Raw genomic sequence first — 21,641 nt, forward strand, 5'->3', positions numbered from 1 at the left:
GAGAAAGAACTAAGTGTGTTTGCACATTAACGAGCTTCCTTGTTACAGTTCAAACGTCGTACTAAGATCGTACTTAAAGGCGAAACACGCCTTAAGTCATTATTTCTCAGAACTATTTAACTTTTCATCATCGCTTTTCAGGATCCAAATAGGTCACAATATCTCCAGAGATTTTCACTTGGATGCAATCAGTGTCCATTTGATGTATTAAAACTTGGGCTTCAAAGTAACCCTTACTACACCAGACCTTAACATCATTCGGTGAAAAAACTTTTCGTGGACACCTATAAAAGACAGCTATTAAGCCCCGCTCTCTTTGTCGAGAAGTAAATTAATCACGACGATTTGGCAATCATTGCATTGCGGGTTGAAGTTTCTTTGATTTCATACCAGGATCATATATGATTTCATACTGTCCATACTTGATTTCTTGATCCTTGTATGAAACCAAGAAATCATATATGATCCTTGTATGATTACCAAGAAATCATATATGATCCTAGTACGAATACCAAAAATCATACCTCTATTTTTTGAAAATCTTTTACCATTTATGTTTTCATTCGGTAGGGCATCACCTATGTGATTCCCCGGAATCACATTGTGATCCGCCAAAAGACCCCCAACGTACGATATCATTTGCAAAAATGGGCACTAAATAAAAGAGTAAATCCAAAGAGATAACCAGGTTTTTGACAAACTCTGAAGCCGTTTTATACTTATAAATGCTCATTTATTAAAAATAATCAAAAAAAAATTGCATATAACATCAAATTTGTTTTCTGAATATGTTTAAACCACAAAGTTATTTAGCGCATACAGAGAATCAAACGTAGATTGCAAATGCAATATAATAATTTAATCAGTCCTCTGACTATATTATACGAGAATTTGTGGAACCAGTCAATGTTTTATCTGTCATATATGACCTTCTATGATTTCCAAGAAATTTTTTCAACTTCAATAGAAAATCAAAATTATACAGTTTTTTGTCTTTGAAATTTTTTGTATGATCCCTGTATGATTTCTAGGAAATCATATATGGTCCTTGTATGACTACCAAGAATTCATAAAAATCATTTATGACCTAGTATGATTATTAAGAATCATATATGACCTAGTACGAAATCGAAGAAAGTTGTATGATCGTTTAACAGGGTGGTTTTGAGCTATGTTCTTCTGTATCTTGCAAGATGAAACTTGTTCTTGCAAATTGTAATTCGAAATAGAGCATTTTTGCGCATGATCACCTTAGGATTTCTATAGTTTGTTCCATTGAAATTTAAAAAAGGGAAACTAAGTAAAAAGTAAATCCAAGCCGGAAAATTATTATTTTTTCTAAAAAAAATTAATGCAAGGTTTGAAAAATGAGCTCCAAAAAAAGCAATTGGGAATAATTTTTACCAGGAACTATAAACAAAGGAACAAAAATAGCTCTAGCATGATTATTGATCAGAAAATTTTGGGAAAAAATGGTATGTTTATTTAGGACGTCGCAAAATATTTTACATAAACAGTATATCTCCATTTTGGTTGCTTTCTACAGTAAATGGCATAGTAACAGAGTAATTCAGCCAATAAGAGCACAACTCGAAGTAAACAAATCCACCACAAGAACCTTTCAAGATAACCTTTAACCTCCAAGATCTTGCACAATTAACATATATCTTGCAAATTCTTGTCGTCTTGCAAGAAAATGTTTTGTCCTGCAAAAATTTAAAATATAACCTTTTTTACAAGAATCTTGCAAGGTTTCACAAGATATCTGTCTTGTCTTGACTTGGGTAAATTACGAGGCAAGTATCCGTTACCTTATTCAAATAAAGTCACTGAGAGTGTCTGGCACAAATAGAGAACCGGGTTTTGGATCGAGTTGCCAGCGATGGTTTCAGAGTTCAATTAGCAGAATCGCGTAACATTTCTCGAAAAAAAAACATGCCAGCTACAAAATGACAGGTTTCTGCCGAGTTAGACTCCAGACTGGCAGACTCTAAAACTGCTGCTTTAAAAATTTGAAAAGTGTGTGTTGCAAGCAGGGGTTCGTGACTATTCAAAAACGACTTGCAAAATATGATTTTGGAACCAACACGAGGCTCTTGACTAAACAAGATTTTCTCAGTAAATACAAATCATAATTCTCAGTAAATTATATTGGAAACAAAAAAGCGAGCTTGAAAATGGCACTGCATATAGGAAACTTGAGTAAATTTTTTGTTTCATACCTGGTGATATTCTTCTTACTACTTCTGTTTCGAACAGTAGCTCATTACCAGTGCCAATTCCAACTTCGGCTGAAAACAAAACACTTGCTGAATAAATATTCGATTTGTTCTCACTATATTATATTAAATAAAAAATAGTCAAAACTTTACCTAAATTTTGGCTGCAGTTGTAATAGAAACATTAGTGTTGTGTTTGGGGCATAATGTCAGATTTTTTCGAAGTTGATTTTGCTAAATTAATATATATTGTGACTGGCACAGAAGTTGATAATCTCTTGAAAGTTTGAAACGTGCTTCAAGAGTTTTTTCAAAATTTTCATTTCTCGAAGAAAAGTTAACGCCTAAAAGAATAGGCTTTCATTTTTGTTAAAAAACTGGATTTTTCCTTGATTTAAGCGGTGGAGTTAATATGATACCGATATCAAGAAACCGTTTCTAATTAGGAAGGCCTAGATTATAATAACGCATAGTAAGATAACGTTGTTCATTTCCTCTAATACACAAAAGAACAAAAAGCAAATGGTAAAGAGGCAATGAAAAATTAAGAAAAAATCGTTATGAAAAAAATTACTTGTATGAAGAAAATACTTAATTAGTCAATTAATGAACTAACATAAAATAAAAATTAGAAACCATTTCATTCAATGGCATCCCGCACATCAATCACTTTTGCGTCCAATAAAAATTTCTTCCACAAACGTTCTTTCAACTCTTTTTTCAACGAAGCTCTCGAAATTGTCTTAAATTTCATATTAGACGGCAGACTCTTATAGATTGGAGTAGCAAGTGCAACAAAACAGCTGAAAACTCATTGTTTTCTCTCTTATATCAAACAAATTTTTTAACCTGTCATATTGTTTTATTATCATGGTAGAGAGAGATTCATATTATATGCTGGAAGATCGTTGCTGAGTAAGCGAAAAAAACAATTTGGGCAACGATATTATAAGTGATGAGAAGCGGGTAAAGTTTGGTTGCGAAGTTTGAGATCTGTGTTCCGATCAAACTTTAATTCTCAATTTCAATTTTTTTTCCAAGGTTGTGACTGAATAATATAAGTGACATATTACAACTGCAATGAGTAATGTCTTTTTTGTTTGCTAATGTAGGCCTTTACTTAGTGTACTCCAAACTTGTGTTCCAAAATCAATTATGTGAAATATTTTTCGCTCCTCATCAAGCTTTAGTTTGCTCTCATTAACTACGCAAAAATTGAAAAAGTTCTTGATAACCTGTTCTTGCTTCCATAAAACTATTTACTCTGGTTTTTGTTTGTTCACCATAAAATGCATTTTTTTAAAGAAAATTGATCATTTTAGAGACATTATGTTCAAATTTTAGTTTGCCAAAGTTCTATAACTGTTGCATGTGAAAAGAAAAGTGTCGTCAGCATACTCTTCGACAGTACAATCTTCTATAATCTTTGCCCAATTTCATATAAATTTTAAATAACCAGGTACCTTAAATATTACCCAGTAGAACTAAATTTTTCAAAGTTATATTGAGTTCAGTTTAGGACCACACTTTGCACTCCTCTTCTCGTGTTCAACAAAACATATTTTTTCAAGTTTTCGTAAATTTTTTTATGGTTAACAGAGTCGAAAGCCTTTTGCATGATCTTAAAATACACTTGTAACCATTTATTTTCTGTTGAGTTCTAAACTTATTTGTTCTGTAGATTTAAAGGTAGCTTCAATTGTTGAAACTTGTTTTCTACTACCAAAATGACTACTAACACACAGTAGTGTTTCCTTTCTAAGAAATTTGTTATTTGTGAATTAAAAGCCTTTTCAAAAATTTTTAACAGAGCGGAGGTGACTGCAAGAGCACATGTTTAGGAAACTTTCCTCCTGTGATGAACTGATTTATGAGATAACATAGTGGTTCCGCTAGCACTGTTTTAGCGTCATTTATTGCCTTGAGAATTGATCAGTGAGCAATGACAGATAATTTTCAGTAGATTGAACAAAAATAAAAGTTTTTAAAAAATCTTATCAGTGAAACTTGAAGGTTTGCCTTAAAAAAAGGGAGCGTATAATGCTATACGAGGAGTATTAATCAACGGGTGTTTATCTCAGCTTGCTTTATAGAAGTCAATTTTCAGTCATCATAGAATGCAAGTTTATTGCTATGGTCTAAACTGTTATGATTTCAGTTAAACTGTTAAAGGTTTCTGATGTTAATTAATCTTGGTATCAAAGGAAAAAACTGATATATATATATATATATATATATATATATATATATATATATATATTGATTGCCAGTTTTTCCACAGTTTTTCATAAAAACTGTATTCAATCCACTTAACCGTTTTCACGTAAACGTCTAGAAAAGATCTCATTAACAGTATTTCAGGTATAATTCTTATATCAATCGAAGAACAACACTTCAGTCTATTAAATGTTGCCTCTACTGGCCAGCTCATTTGTTTTTCTAATTATAAGAACAAACTTAGCAGTACAGAATCCAGGAGAAAACTTCAAAAGTCAATATGTTTCCTAAAAATTGCATCCCTGTTTACAAAATAATATTTTTCTTTTCATCTTGATAACTAAGAATTTCATTTGTGTGTTCCCTTTTAGGGTAAATTAATGTTTACAACCATACAACTTGCGTATTACTCACGGGTCTCATTGACAGTGTTGCTCGGAATCGGGGTCAGGTCACCACCTGGAGCCCACTGACCCGACATAAATGTCGAGTTATTTGCAGATGCATTTTGTGACTGTTCCCGAGCCCCACTTTGGTCTGACACGTAATCTGAAGTGTCTGTTTCCATCCGGAGTCCTCCATTTCTATCCGAGAATATCGACGAATCCATGTTCAGCTTTTGTGCGTTTATCCGAAGAACCTATGATACAGAACACAGAATATAGGGGGCGTGCTGCGTTCAAATTTACATAGTCTCGAAACATCTAAAAACGAAAGGTCTGTACAGAAACGCACGAAAGTGTGGTTAGCAGACGAAGGTCTGGAAATAAGATTTTTCGGGCTGGAACGTTTTGGACATAGGTTGTTTCCATCTGAGACGGTCTGGAAATACCAATTTCCGTATGGCACCTCACCTCCAGACTGGGAGCAGCAAAGAACCACCAAACAATGTAATTTTAAGCAGAAAATTAAAAGAACCACCAAACAATGTAATTTTATGCAGAAAATTAAATTTTGCATCTAACTATATCAATTATACTCCTAATTTGACTTCAAATGTGAAAAAGTTGGGCGCAAAAAAAGTCGAAAACGAAAAGTTTGGACAGAATTTCACACACTTTTCCACTGTTTTCGCCGACCGTGTATTGTATATGATGCTTGCTTCACCCCGCATTTATCTCCAATGATTGCGATAAAGAATTTTATACCAGAGGGCAACACTTCATTCTTCTTGAAAAGCGGTAAAATTAGCGTTTACTATCAAAACGCAATATAGTATCAAAAAGGTACGTACACCTAGAGTTCTTTTAAAGCGCGACAAACATCAAATTCTACAACCTTTGAGTTCAAATGAGTTCTCTGGAAACCAGTCACTATGCTTCTAACTTTTTCTAGCATCTGTGGACAATTTGTACAGCTTCCAAACAAAATTGTAACGACATCTGGCTCAATTTTTTGACACTTTTTCTTTCAACATTTTCCGAGAACTGCCTAATTTCGTAATTGATGCTTCAATTGGATGCTTCCAATTGCTCTTTAGGTTTCAATTGGATTCAGATTGGGACTATATATTGATCATTCAAGTGATTCGCGCTTCTTTTCAATAGGAGCATAATCTTATTGACAAATGGTCTTCAGTATTTCATTTCTCGTGGCAATTTTTCAACATTTCCAAGCATACTAAAACCGTTAGAAATTGTCTATAAAACAATTTCCGCCAATCTTGTGTCACAAAAAATAAGTCATTGCTTACTGAACTTATAATTATTTGTCTTATTGTCAATAAATTGTGTTCCATATATCCAGAGAACTCGCACAACTTTTTCGCTGGAGATGCTGAGAGCCTATTAAATTTTGGTATCGTTTAAATGATTGCAAGCTGCTGATAAATTTTCGGTTTTGGGCTAAGTTGCTTTTAAATAATGTCCATGAAATATGGTCATTTATAATTGCCAAACCGTAGCAAAAATCAAAAGAACAGAGCAGCATAATCATCTGCTTCGCTTCGCATAAGCGCAAAAATCGAGAATGAAAACTCGTTTAAAATTTCAAATTTTCACAACCCAGCGGTTATCAAATGTTTTGAGCAAAAATAACGCTTTAATGGCACAAATTGTGCTGTACGTAGTTTTTTGGTGCCATAAGGTAATGCTTTAGCGTAGTGGCCAGCAAACTCAAATTCAGCATTAAAGGCTGATTACGCTATTGACGCATCAGAAACTTTGAATACACTCAACCAATAGTTTTGAGGTGGAAATTTTTTTGAAAACACTTGGTTTAGAGGTCCTGGGGGTTTTTCTTCAACGATCTAGAGAACATCAAACCTCGTTGCGGTTTTAGCCAGCAATCGATGTCTTGTATCTCGATGATTTCCTATTGTTTTTCATGGAGTCGCTCAACCTGTTTGCTTTGTTGGCATGAGAGATACAGCCACGATACGTTTGGCCAGAGCCGCAGAAACGTGTCCTTGTTTTTTATGAGCAGCAAAAAATTAATGAAGCATAAGAAAACTTTGTAACCCAATTAAAAGGAAAAAGCGCCATAGAAAAAAAAATTTTTGTATCTCATCACCCTGAGACGTCAGTCATTACAGAATAGAGTAACTGCAGAGATAAATGGCCCATTTTTCTCCTTTTAGAGACAACAACTACCATTGACAACAGCTAGACGTAACCGACGTTAAAAAATAGAGACTGTTTAGACTCTTTGTCTGGTGTCAAACCTATTTATTTGAGAAAACTAAAATCTGTTTCTAAAGAGTGCACATTTTTCTCTCAACTTCAGAGCAAACTGCTGTTCAATTAGTTTTAATAAGCTCATAACAAGCAAACTTTAGTTTCAGGTTTTATAATGGAGTTTCTGACTACGAAACACGTTATTGCAACATGTCCAAAAAACTACTGTAGAGGATATATTCACTTTCGATCAGAAACAGAATCCAATTGATCATTTTCGACGTAAGCTCTGTATGGCTATCGAGATCCACCGGGCGAGGGCTAAAATATCGTGATTTGAGTCCAAGATAATAGCATCGATAAATTTATAGCTTACATGAAGTTTCCATTGACAGTTTAGTGCCAGCTGTGGCATCAAGTGATTGGAAATAAACAGAAAACACATTTATCGAAAAAAATTAAATTATGGGTATCTTTTATAGTTTATATGTACTGCCGGATGCACGAATAATCGGTCGTGCTTAAAAAATTGTCAAAATTTGGGCAAACTTACCAATTGAAAATGTCAGTTAATTAAGAAATCAGAAGTTCTGAAAACTCTGAAATTCCAGAAGTTCTGGAGCACAAGTTATAGGAAACTTTTATATGATACTGTTTTCTTGAATAACTTTTCAATAAAGTCTATATTAAACAACGCAACCAAGACATCAACGCTAAGATGTATATTAAACAGTCAGTATTAGCTTACAGACCTCAATCGTTCTGTTTTTAAAAGCATTGTAGATAAGTTATACTGCTGTGTTAAATAGTAACTAAAAGCAGATTATCGCATGCCAATTATGATCAAACGGAGTGTTTTTGTCTAATTTTTCAAGCTGCGAGTTTGCGGTTACAAAATAGCATCGGTAAACATTGTTGACAAAATTTATACGGTTTTACCAAAACGTCGTCGAAGCGTATCCCAAGTAAATCTTCATTATTACTAGTTAAGACCCGAGGGGTCTGATAACGAGTTGATCTGGACTGAAGTTTCTGTAACATGACTACGTCTTGAACAAAAATACTTACAGCTGTTGAGTGCAAAAGAGAAAAAAAACGTCAGCAGAATTTTTTATGGAAAACCTACCAATCTGAACAACTGACATGAATTTGATCACGCGGGCTGAATTTGCTCGGACATTTTGTAAGAAATGCGCTGATATTTTTTTTGTTTTTACGATTTCTTAAAAGCGCTGAAATTTTATTACGCATGCGCTGAATTTGTGCTGAAACTTTGTAAGAAATGCGCTGCAATTTTGTTGTTTCTACGTTTTCTCAAAAGCGCTGAAATTTTTCTACGGATGTGCTAAATTTGCGCTGAAATTTTGTAAGAAGTGCGCTGATGATGTGCTGAAACTTTGAATTTTCAGCGCATTTTCAAAGATTCAGCGCATTTCAGCGCATTCAGCGCATTTCTTACTTAATTTCAGCGCATTCAGCGCACTTCTTACAAAAAATGAAACGGAACTGACATCTCGAACCAGGCGGGATCAAAATGAAAGCACTCAGGCAAAACATTAAACGCGCACCCATGCAAAAACATCGAGTCAAATAATCTTTGTTTTCAAGATCTGGGTTACCTAATCACCTTTTTTATCGAAATATCCTATCGACAGTGATTAAGGGAGAAGGCTTTAACGAACTTTCAATCCAACCTCCGTGTTATGGTACAAAAGGCGGAGAAGTATTAAATTAGGGAAAATGAGAATTATAAGACAAAAAAAATTTTGTCTTGTAGGCTGAGAATCTTTTGTCGTTATCTAATTCACTTTATTGATATCACGCTGCGTTCTCGTTTTTACAAGTGAGAGAGGGGACATGTTTCTGTGGAAATTGTGTAGTTCAGAAATTGAGTGGTTTATTTTCAGCTATTGTTTTCGGAAATTTTATTCTTTATCAGTATGGAAATTTTTCAACAAACTATGGAAAGTTCTTAAAAAAGTGTTTCAGCAATTGATCTGTTCTGCCTGCCGAAATTAATATTACTGTAGCTCGGAATTTGCGTTCAAACGCTCAGATTTCGAGAAAAGCTCTGAAGAATAACAATTACCTATGACAGAATTCAAAACTTACAACGCAATATTTCTTTAGCTTCGACTAGAACACTTGGCTTTTCTTGACGAACTCAACATTGACTTTACACTGCTGGGCATTCTTGAAGATCGCAATTTTATTAATTATTTAATAACTTTCTTAAAACCTCTTCATTAGGCTTGAATTGAAAACGAAACTGTTTGCAAGACATCAGTAATGTGTATATGGGTACCTCCGCAACATAGAGCCACTCCATATACCCATATATAAGAAAATTACTACATTTTATTTATTTTTAAACTATTTTTCCATTTTCTACTTAAATAAAAAATATATCATTTTTTTTACTAAATTTACTATTTTTGCTAATACTTCATAAAAATTAATTATCTGCGAAGCAACTCAACGAAGTTGTTTTGCAAATTCACTGGTAAAACCTAAATTCACCATTACTATCTCTAATGCCCTTATCATAAAATGGATCTATATCTATTTTATATTGTTCCTTAGTTTCTAAATGATGTCTATTACTATCAATAGTATAATTAGTTACATATTTAGTTTTACCTTCATATATAGCATTAGTATAATCTTCAATTGCAATCTGTTTTTTAATAGTGGCTTTAGTTATACCTTTTAACTTCAAATTTTGCTATTGGCTGAATCCCTTGTTTTATCCACTACTATATATTAGCTCTAAATTCAATAAAAAAATCAATGAAAATCAAAAAAATAAAACAAAAAAATCAAAGAAATCAAAGCAAAATTTAGATTTCATTCTTAAAGAGTGATTCACTCTTATTCGGAGTGATCCCCAGTAGAAAACATCGCTCTTTTTTGCTCTTAAAGAGTGAATCCCTCTTTTTGAGCAGTGAAACTGCTTCGCAGATATTTTTTTATTTTTTTATACTTTTTATTTCAAATTATCTATACTCTTCAATAAAATTATATTTTCTTTTACTTTTTCTATATTTATTCCATTATTAATAAGAAATGATACAAAATTATAGTATTTACATGAAGTAACTTCGGTCTTGTTACACCAACAACTTTCCTCAGTTTGGCTAATAAGTAAAGGACTTACAGTCTTGCTTTGCCAACTAGGATTAATTGTTTTCTCACTCAAATCAGGGAAACTGCTTAGCAGATTTCTACTAAATCCTCTAGTCAATTCTATATCTGGATGTTGTTTCTTTACATGAGCCCGTATCCCATAATATCTGACAACAGAAGTACAATACGGACAATTAACTTTAGCTGAAGTACAACTTCTATATGTATACTTACCCTCATCAAAATTATTTAGTGGTTTTATATAATTACACTTATTACAACATCTAGTTAATACTTCTGAGCTAGGGTTGGGGTTAGGGATAAGGTTAGGACCTGAGTTAGAGTTATAGTCATAGATAGAACCAGAACCAGAACTAGAACTAGGTTAGAACTAGAATAAGAACTAGGGTTAGAACTAGAAATAGAATTAGAATTAGAATTAGAATTAGAATTAGAACTAGAATTAGATTCAGTTTTTAAAGAACATCCCATGGGGAAAAATCATTAGCACAAATACAACTTAATATTATATTACCACACATACATTTATCAGTTTTATCTTTATCAAATGATTCATAATGATATTTTAAAACAGCAATATTTCCACTTTTATAGTTACTCTCTAACATTGTAAAAGCATTTATAATAGGTAAACTTTAATGTCTCTGATAATATTTAACCATAATTTCAATTAAATCTTTAGTATTATCTTTAGATGTGATACACTCTGTTAAATATTTATTTCCTAAAGTATTGAGTGTATTAGTTTTACATCTCTTATCTAAGATCAAATTAAGGTCTAATTCTTTTTTATCTTTAACTAAATTTACAATCTCTTCTCTAATTTCGTCATTATTTATATATAGTTTGTTTAAAAACCTTCCTCCCTTTCTATTCAAAATTCCCATCTCTTCCTTGACAAAGTCACAGTTACATTGATCAGTGAACGAACTTTGTTCGTGGTTTACCAAACTGCTTCGCAGATCTATATATTCCTCTTGGATCATGGAACCTGCTTCACAGATCGAGGAATCAGACTTTGTCCATGCTTCTCCATCCAACTCTTCTCAATATCCAACATTAACTAATGTATATACTTTACTCAACATTGTGCTTGCTCCCATTGCTACACTCCCAGCATTTCTTGATATTGAATCAGGTTAAATATAACTAAATATAATTAAACCTGTACCTATAAAACCACCAATTTTTAATAAAATTTTCATACCCTTTCCCATAATCATTTCTTTAGTTAGAACATCATTCTGAATTTTAATATTATTTAAAGTAAGAAGTTTATTAAAATAAAACTGATAATTATCGTGATTAATAACATTTCTATCTGTTGCATTAATCATTAGTGGTTTCATATATGCTATAAGTTTATTTATATCTTTTTTTTCTAAATCATCTTTTCAACAAAGAGCTTTTAAATCAAGGAAACCAACTCTTGAATCATATATCATTGTTCTATTACTACTAATAATAATAAAAGTATTTTCCTTTTTATTATATTTAATTATACCATAACGAAGTTCATCTGCATTCCACCTGTATAATTATAATAGTTACCATTTAATTCACTAATTATTTTATTGAAGTCATGTTCACATTTACATATCTCATTAAAGTTTTTAAATAGATCAGGTCCATTATAAGTGGTTAAATAAATAGTATCACAACTCATTCTTGCTGTATTAATTATTTGAGCTGGTTTATGACACATTACAATCATTTGAATATTATGATGTCTAACTTCAGTAAAATAATAACCTATATCTTTTTTTAACCTATCACCCATATCATCAAGTACTATTACACAATTTGGAAATTTATGCATATTATTTTTGTGATCATATTTATATCGCATTTATTAAACCCAGCATAAAACTTATTAGACTCAGGATCTATCCAGTCTCTGTCATCTTTAAAAACTATAACTATAATTTTAGCTTGATCTTGAATTGATCTCGATCTTGGTTTTGGTTTTGGACTGAGTATAACTTTAAATATTTTCTAATAAAATATGTTTTGCCCGTACCAGTTCCACCATAAACAATAGTATGTAATGGTGGCTTTTCATATTCAAATCTAACTAGACTTCTATTCATAAATCCACCAAAGTTTTCTTCTAGTTTTGTATATTTACTTGGTCTTGAATCATATATTATAAAACAAATTCCAATTATAATAATAAAAATAAAAACTGCACTACCTGTTTCCATTTTTATATAAAAAATATAGATTTGATTTAGATTTAGATTTAGACTTATCTATGAAGCCGGTTCCTTGATAATTAGACTTAGATTTAATAAACTTATTATATAAAAATGCTTATCCTAACTTTTGAGGAATTCAATAATAAATTTAATATTGATAATAAAGCTATGAGTGATATCAGAATAAAAGATATAGGCAAAGATATAAGTCTAACACCAATTGAAATTGTAATGAGAGATGATAAACCAGAAATGGTAAGTGAACCTAACTCTAACATTATTGTAAATCTACATCCAACTGAAGGTACACATTGGGTTTTAGTAAGAAGAGAAGATGGTCCTATGTATTTCTTTGATAGTTTTGGCGTAGAAACTCCAACTTTATTTTTAGAAGAATATGTTGATCTAGGCTCCAATGAAAAAATACAACAAAATGATGAATCTTATTGTGGGGCTTATTGTTTATATATGATCTATCTTATTGATAGAGGATTTAGAATTAAAAGTGCTTTGAATATTCTAGTTAATCAAGGTAAATATCCAGGAATATATATTGAGTGTTTTTGTTTAGGTTGTAGTAAAGATCTGCGAAGCAGTTACACTGATCTACGAAGTAGCTTTGCTAATAATGATGAGGTTAATGTTAATGATAAAGATAATGTTAATGTTGATGATAAAGATAATGTTAATGATAAAGATAATGTTAAGGTTTATGATAATGATAATGTTAATGATAATGATAATGTTAATGTTAATGATAATGATAATGATAATGATAATGATAATGATAATGATAATGATAATGATAATGATAATGATAATGATAATGATAATGATAATGATAATGATAATGATAATGATAATGATAATGATAATGATAATGATAATGATAATGATAATGATAATGATAATTATATATATATATATATATTGGATGAAAAACATGGTGAAACATGGGTGAAGCCTCATCAAAAGTTTAAACCTAATAACAATGGTGAAACATGGACGAAGTCCTACTAACAGTATCTCTATCAGGGAACCTGCTTTGCAGATAAACATAAATAATGATCTATATTCATGGTTAAATGATGATGATGATATAATTACTGAAGCCGCATTCCCAGATAACTTTAGATGTATAATATCTGGTCCTGGTGAATGTGGTAAGACATTTTATTGAAAAAACTAATTCTAGCTGGTATTTACTTTGATAAGCTATACATCATTGGACCTACTGGTGATCAGTACCATGGTATAGAAAGAATAAACCCAAAAGCAGATGTTGAATTTATTAAAGATATAAAAGATTTACCATATCCCGATAAACTACCCAAAGACTTAAAGAAACTAATGATATTCGATGATGTTAGAGCCAAAGAAACAGTTATTAATGAATACTTTTGTAGAGGTAGACATAATAATTGCAAAATGATATGTCTTAATCAAAACCTGTTCTCTCTGGATAAGCAGAGTGTTAGAGAGAACTGTAATCTATTTATTTTATTTGAACAGAGAGGTAAAGTCCTCATATCTCTATATCAAGATTTCTTTAATAATGTTGAACTTAGTTATAATGATTTTGCTAATATATGTAATAAGGTATGGGAAGAGCCTTATAATCATATTGACATTGATATAACTAAAAATAAAAATATTAATGGTAAACTAAGAATTAATTGGGATCGGAGAGTTTTGTAGTTTAGTTTAAGTTAAGTCAAAGATTAAGATTAAGATAAAGATAAAGATAATGATAAAGATAAAGATAAAGACTAAACTAGATCGACGAAGTTGCTGTGTTAACACAGATGTAAAGTAAAACTTAACACATCACCATTAAAGTCTATAGGTCTTCCATGCCCATCTTTAATATGAAATTTTATATATTCTATTCTATCTTTAGTTACAATTTGATACAAGATATTAGTTGGTATAGTATTTCTCAAGTAACCTGGTGGTTCAGTTAGATTAAAAGTATATAGTATGTCTGTATCTTTACCATTATCTTTAGCTCCAGATATCACATTACAATGAATGTTAATAGTACTAAAACCCATGATATCAACAATCTTTTGAGTTGTATATTTACCTTGTTTATAAACTGCTTTTCTAAATCCTAGTAATGATGCTATTGAGTTTTCTACATCGAAACTAATTGTACCTTGTTTTATTTCCATTAAACATTTCATCGTATTCTTATCGGGTTCTATTATTACATTACCATCAGTTTCTTCTTTTATTAATTCTGCTATTTCAGTTAATTCATATGCACCTGGTGTAATTGTTTTGTTAATATTGGAATTAGAATACAAAAACTGATTATTCCTTCTATTCACATTAAACACCGAATTATAAACAGATAATCTAATTAAAACTAATTTTGTTGTATTAAGTTTAGGTTCACTAAAGTTAAACTTTTCTGTTGGTTTTATCATTCTAAAGTTAAGTGTATGCACTTCTTTAGTTTTAGTTAAAGCTTCATGTATACTTTGTAGTTCTCTTAACATTAAACTATCGGTGAAACCGCTTCGTGAATCAGTCATTTTTTATCTTATAAAAATGGATTTTAATTTGGATACAACTTATGGTTATAATGATGATATACACAAAAGCAAGATTATAAAATATAAACCTAATAATCTAGCAACAATGAATACGGTTAATACCAATATTAATATCATACTCAATAGAGAAGTGAGTCACTTAAATTTGCGTGATTCATTTCTAGAGATAGAGTTTGTTGTATCAAATGATGCTGGTGGTGTATTTGCTAATGATGCTAATATTAGATTAGTTAATTATGGTATGATGGCATTGTTTAGTTCAATTAAGCTTGAAACTAGTGGTGGTAGGACTATTGAATATATAGAACAATGTCATCCTAATCTATTGATGTATAAGTTATTAACTAGTACTGGTGATGAATATGAGAGTGGTTTTGTTAGAAATCAGGGCAATAGAGATAGTCAACTTAAAAATGATCATATTGCTGCAGAACGAGGTCATATGTATATGATGATTAAGATGAGTGATCTGTTTGGTTTTATAAATGATTTGGAAAAGATGATATATGGTTTAGGATTTAAACTATTATTAAAAACGAATAATAATGATAGAGCTCTATATAGAGTTAATGCTAATCCTGGTGCAGTTGCTAATGATGGTAATATAGAAATTAGAGATATATCATGGTGTGTACCTAGTATTGATCCTATTAATGATAATAGAATTATTGTGCAGAAAGGATTAAGTAAAAAGAATAATGTAGACTTTGGTTATTATGAAAGGAAAACATTTTATAAGAATGTGCCCAATGCTACTAACTTCTTGTTTGATCTAGGTATGGAAAGTGGTATCGAAAGTGGTATGGAAAGACCACAATATATTATAGTTGGTTTTGAAAAAAATAATGTTAATGAACAAACTCATGATGCAATTACATTTGATGTATTGAATGTTACTGAATGTTATTGTAAGATCGGTAGTGAGTTTTATCCCGAGGATAGAATGAATATTAATTTTGTAACCAATAATTTTAATGAGGCTTTTAAAGAGATTGTTAGCTTTAATAAAGATTATAATGGGCTACAAATAATATAAAACCATATATAAATCATAGAAAATTCAAAAGTAATTATAGAATATATGTATTCGATACTAGATATCAAAGGGATCATACAGGTCCACAACCAAAACACCTTAACTTTAAATTTAGTGATGCAGTTGCAGATGTTATATGTCATGCATTAGTATTAACTAGAAAGGTTATTAGTGTGAATAGTGATGGTAATAAGATGGTAGACATAATATCAAAGATATAATTTTAGTCAAAGATATAATTATAATTTAGATATAACTCTAGCGATAATTATAATTTTAGATATAACTCTAGCGATAATTATAATTTAGTATAATATAGTTATTGTTATAATTATATACATAACCATATACTTACACTTAAACTTAAAGCTAGTCAGCTCTAATTGCTAGTCTTGTTAATACCTAACTATTTCTTATTAGTATTAACAAAACCTTTAGCATAAATAATGTCTAATTTCTTTTTATCCTCTAGAGATAGGACTCCATCCATCCCGGATAAACCTCCAGCTTCAAGCTTAACCTTGGGCTTAGATCTAACCTTGGGCTTAGACCTAGGCTTATTCTTAATAACAACAAAGGGATTATACTTTTTAACTTCCATTATTTTTTATATATAGAAATGAGTCTTTTAAATAAGTTCAAAACTAATTCATATTGTGTTGGATGTAGACATTATAGTGGTACTGTTAATATAAGAGGAGCTATTACTTCAAAAGGAACTAAGATGTTAAAAGGTAATTGTGTTTTATGTAGAACGAATAAATCAATGACAGTATCTGATGCAACAATAGAAGCTGAGGGATTGAAAGATTTCTTCAAAAGTGTTGGTAAAGCTACCGTTAATTTTGGAAAGAAAGTTGCTAATAATCCAGTAAGAGCATTAGAAATAGCAAGTAAAATAGGAAGTGCAGCTGCATCTAGAAACCCTAGAGCTGCTTTATCAGCCACACCGAATTTAATTAAATTTGCAACTACTGGTGAAGGTATAAATGTAGTACAGAAAGGTAGAGGGTTATACTTAGGTACAAAGAAAAAAAAATTATTTGATTAAAATTATGATTATGATTATGATTATGATTATGATTATGATTATGATTATGACTATGATTATGATTATGATTATGATTATGATTATGATTATGATTATGATTATGATTATGATTATGATTATTATTATGATTATATTATGATTATATTATGTTTATGATTATTATTATAACTAAGATTATGATTATATTTTTATCGATCGGTGTAACCGCTTCGCGGATAAATATTAATACTAATTTTATTATTACTAAAAACATTGTTATTACTAAGCACTAATATCTTTAATCTAAAAAATACTCAGCTTGTTTTTCGTATTCTTCTTATAATCCTCATATAACTTAACAAATTCATTATACTCATCATTATCTATTTTATTATCATTCATTGATTTACTATATAGTTCATTAAACTTATCACTAAACTGTTTACTTAAAATATACATTTGTGAATACTTTATATTTTTATTTCTAATTTTAGTATTAATTGTTTTTGATAATGAACCACAAACAGTTGCTGTAGCAAAAGCTGTTGGTATAGAATAAGCTAATCTTATACCTGTTAATGAAACTGATGTTGTTGTTGCAGTTGTTGCTATTGATGATAATACTGTTTCTGTTATCTCAGCTATGTTAATATAATTCGTATATCTACTTAACTTCTTATTATAGTTATTAGTTTCAGTTTCATAATAATTTCTAATATCTTTTATAATGTTAATATTGTTGTTAAATTTATTATTAGCTCGAATCTTTTCGTTTATGTATTGTTCATTAACGGTTGACAAGTTGGGATATAGTAATCTCTCACTCGGTGCTGCTGGTTGACTCATTTTCAGCAGTAAAATCACCCCTAATATCTTTCATTATATCTTCTTGTTTAAAATTATAATACTTCTCTAGTCTTTCTTGTTCTCTGTTGTCTACTAGCCCACTTTCTAATAACATAGCTATTATATATTTTATAACTGTCTTCATTATTATTATATGGTTTTCTCTTAAACCTCTCCATCTATCAACACATGCATCAAGCAATTGAAAATTAGTAATTGATTGATTAAATTTATTGTTATCAAACTCTACTTTTAGTTCATTATATTTAGAAATGGTATCAGCTGAAATTTTATTGGCAAAATGAACAATATTAGTTTCAATTTCAGAAAACTTACCAGCTATTGTAGATATATTAGATGAGTTAAGAGAAACTAATTCAACTGTATCACCATCAATCCATACTGTTTTTCCCTTGATTGTAGATGATGGCAAACCAATACTGTTTGCAATTAGTCGGTCAATTGTAATTTCTTCAAATTTACATTTTCTTAGTTCAGTTACGTTTTTACTTAAGATGTCAATCTTATTATTCGACAATAAAAATTATTATCACAATACTCTTTATTAACAACATCTTTTTCATCTATCGGAGGATGAACATTTGTAATTTTATAGGTATCCTTCATATCAATATCATCATTATCTTCTAGGAATAACCCACGAGCCTTACTTAGTGTTAAGTTGTTTGTTGATGTTGTTGTTGATCCGGGAAGCGGGCTCCCCGATTGGTGTTTAGCCTGATTGAATCTGTTTCTTGTCATTATTTATTTTAAGAAATATTTTTAATGATTCTAAAACTTTATTATTAGATTCAAAATTAGACTCAGATTTTAATAGTTCCTGTTCAAAATATTTACCTTCTATTATCTCTCCATTAGTATCTTCTATTTTATATATTGGTGGATGTGTTTTTAGAACTTCATTCACTTTAAACAATTCTCTATTCCATATAGAAGTGTAACCTTTAGAGAAGATATTACGTTTATCTACATTTCTTACATAATCACCAACTTTAAATTTTGATGTTGCTTTGGTAGAATTAATCTGCGAAGCAGTTTCACTGATATAGTATTTAACTTTATCAGGATTATTAGAAGCATCAACTGGTGTCATATTAATTGATGAGTGAATGTTATTGTTATATGTTACAACAGCATCATTTATTATATTTACCCAATTACCATCGCCATTGATGAACATTGGTTCATTTATTATGTGTAATAATGTTCTATTAAATCTCTCTATAAACACAGCCTTTAAATCACTATAAGTAGAATATAGCTCTATCTGCGAAGCAGTTTCACTGATCTCTGAAACGGATTGCCGGTTCCATATTCTTTAAGTAAAGATTTAAATGTTTTATTGTAAAACTCACTACCTCTACCTATCCATAACTTTTCTGGTTTTCGTCCTTCTGATAGGATTGTTTTAAAACCATTAGTTATAGATAAACCAGATTTATTCTTTACAGGAATAGCCCATAACATATTTTGGGAAAATATCTATAACTGTTAATATAAACTTATAATTGTTATTGTATTTACTTAGAGATGACTTATCAATTAAATCAGCTGACCATGTTTCAATTTTATATAGTGGTATTATCCTTTGTCTTTTAAACTTTGTTATTTGAGGACTGAATACTTCTTTAGCTAGTAGTTGTTGTTGTTGTTTTTCCATCATTCATTTACCATAGTTAAAAACAAAATTATCTAGTTGGTCTTGATTAATAATATTCATAGATAATAGTTGCTTAGATATATCTAGCATTTCATCATATAATCCATCATGACCAGCTTTTGTTTCTAGTATTTATAATTCTAGTCTTTCTACTAAACCATTTAAATGGCAACTTCGTTGATTATTTGGGTTTCTATTTAAACCCCTGCCAAATACATAATCTTTCACCCCTATTATACGTTTTATTGTTCTATATCTAGCGCTTTTCTTATCCCCTTTTCCTAAATCAAATCTAATATCCTTTAAAAACCTTTTAATTTTGTTTTCATCTTCCTCAACCTTATCATCATATGTTACATTTGATTTAGTAAGAAAATCAGTAAATTCTTCTGAAAACTCATATACATTATCCCTAACTATGAATGCACCCTGCTCTAGAGTTATATCAACACCATTCATTTTATATCTCCTACTAGGTAAATCTACGAGTTCTAATTTTAATTGAGGATTAGTTTGAGCCCCCATGTCATGAAGAAGTTTGGCTGTTTTTGTATCAACATAAACTGGTGCTATATCTTGAGTTTCCTCCACGGCTTCATGGGACAAATTTGGCTTCATTAATGCCCCATATCTAGTTTGCTCTATCTGCGAAGCAGTTTCACCAATCTGGAAACCAGCTTGCTCGATCTGCGAAGCAGTTTCACCAATCATCTTAGTTTGTTTATCTAACTCTTGATTTTGCCAATCTATTGCTCTTAATGTTTGTTCACCTAATGCTAGATTCCGTTCATTGTTTGCGTTTATCTGTGAAGCAGTTTCACTGATAGTTTTAGTTAAAGGATCGAATAACTCTTCTATTTCACCATAATATTCTTGTTGTTTTAATTTATCTTCTAATCTATTTCTTCTGTTTTGTTTTTCTAGATTGTTTAATTTTATAAGTGTTTCTAGTTTAGTCATTTTTATAAAAATAATTATCACAAACATTATATAATCTAATAGCGGCTTCAATAAACTTATTATAATTAGTTATAGCTTTACTTCAAGCTGGGAACCGGGTTTATGGATCTGGAAACCAGCTTCATGGATTTTGAAACCAGATTCGCTGATTGGTGAATTCGCAAAACAACTCCGTTGAACCACTTCGCTGATATTATATTTCTTTGCATGTTCTAAGAATCTTTCTTTTGTATGAATAAACCTATATCTATGGAGATATATGCATAACCTACAATAGAAATGTTTAAATCTATACTGAGAGATGTGTTTATTTACTTTACACATTCTGCATACTAAAAATTGATTGGGATTATTAAAATGAACAACCATATGATTATGTCTGTCTCTATATGTTATAATCTTATTACATACAAAACATTGGAATGGTTTACTTTGACACTCATCACAACTCCAACACCAAGCTTTATTTTTACATTTATCACATTTGGTACTGATAATTTTTATAGTATTGAAAAGCTATATAAATAATATTATTTCAAATTTCGCATATAAAAATGAATCAACAAGATTATACCGGTTACATTCATTCCATGAGTGAACAAGCTAAATCTCATAGAAAAGTCCAATCCATGAAGTGGTTACACCAATCTGGAAGTGATCGAGCTCAATCGCATGGACAAGTCCAATTTGGAAGTAGACAAGTCCAATTTGGAAGTGGACAAGTCCAATCTCATGGACAAGTTCAATCTCATGGACAAGCTCATTCTCATGGACATGTCCAATCTAGCGCTTCTAGTATGGCGGTCCAAATGTTAAAAAATAAAAATAAACCAAGGTAAGAAATCAAACCAATAGATCGGGGAAGCAGTTTCACTTATCTGCGAAGCAGTTTCACTGAAGAGGAAAGACAAAAGATAGAATTAGAAAAATCTTTAGAATCAATCAGAAGGTTTAATCATAAAAATGAAGAAATAAAAGAAACATATGATAAACACAATGCAAAATTAAAACAAAGAGAAGAAGATATTCGTGAGTCATTGCGAAAGGCAGAAACAAAATATTATCCAGATTTAGATCCACGAAGTGGTTACACCGATAAGGATTTAGGTTATGATAAGGATAAGGATAAAG

The 21,641-nt window shown here is 30.6% G+C and overlaps 2 protein-coding genes across 5 annotated transcripts in view; both read right to left on the reverse strand.

The window, feature by feature from the left end:
• The window catches only part of LOC142350309 (uncharacterized), a 76,185-nt gene extending 68,400 nt beyond the window's left edge, over positions 1 to 7,785 (reverse strand). For 2 of the 4 annotated variants that reach the window (XM_075402126.1, XM_075402124.1), the window contains exons 1-3: positions 7,605 to 7,784; positions 4,851 to 5,076; positions 2,223 to 2,291 (exon numbers count right to left, since the gene is read on the reverse strand). In XM_075402126.1, coding sequence (XP_075258241.1) covers positions 2,223 to 2,291; positions 4,851 to 5,046 — 265 coding nt within the window. In that variant the 5' untranslated portion in view covers positions 5,047 to 5,076; positions 7,605 to 7,784. Of the gene's footprint in view, positions 1 to 2,222; positions 2,292 to 4,850; positions 5,077 to 7,604 lie in introns of all 4 variants that reach the window. The other 2 variants (XM_075402123.1, XM_075402125.1) reach the window with 2 other exon arrangements.
• The window catches only part of LOC142350658 (uncharacterized), a 444,386-nt gene that overhangs the window by 262,308 nt on the left and 160,437 nt on the right, over positions 1 to 21,641 (reverse strand). The window lies entirely within an intron of this gene.

Source organism: Convolutriloba macropyga, chromosome 12 (genome assembly GCF_964194025.1).
Source record: "Convolutriloba macropyga chromosome 12, txConMacr16.3, whole genome shotgun sequence".
Lineage (NCBI taxonomy): Eukaryota > Metazoa > Xenacoelomorpha > Acoela > Convolutidae > Convolutriloba > Convolutriloba macropyga.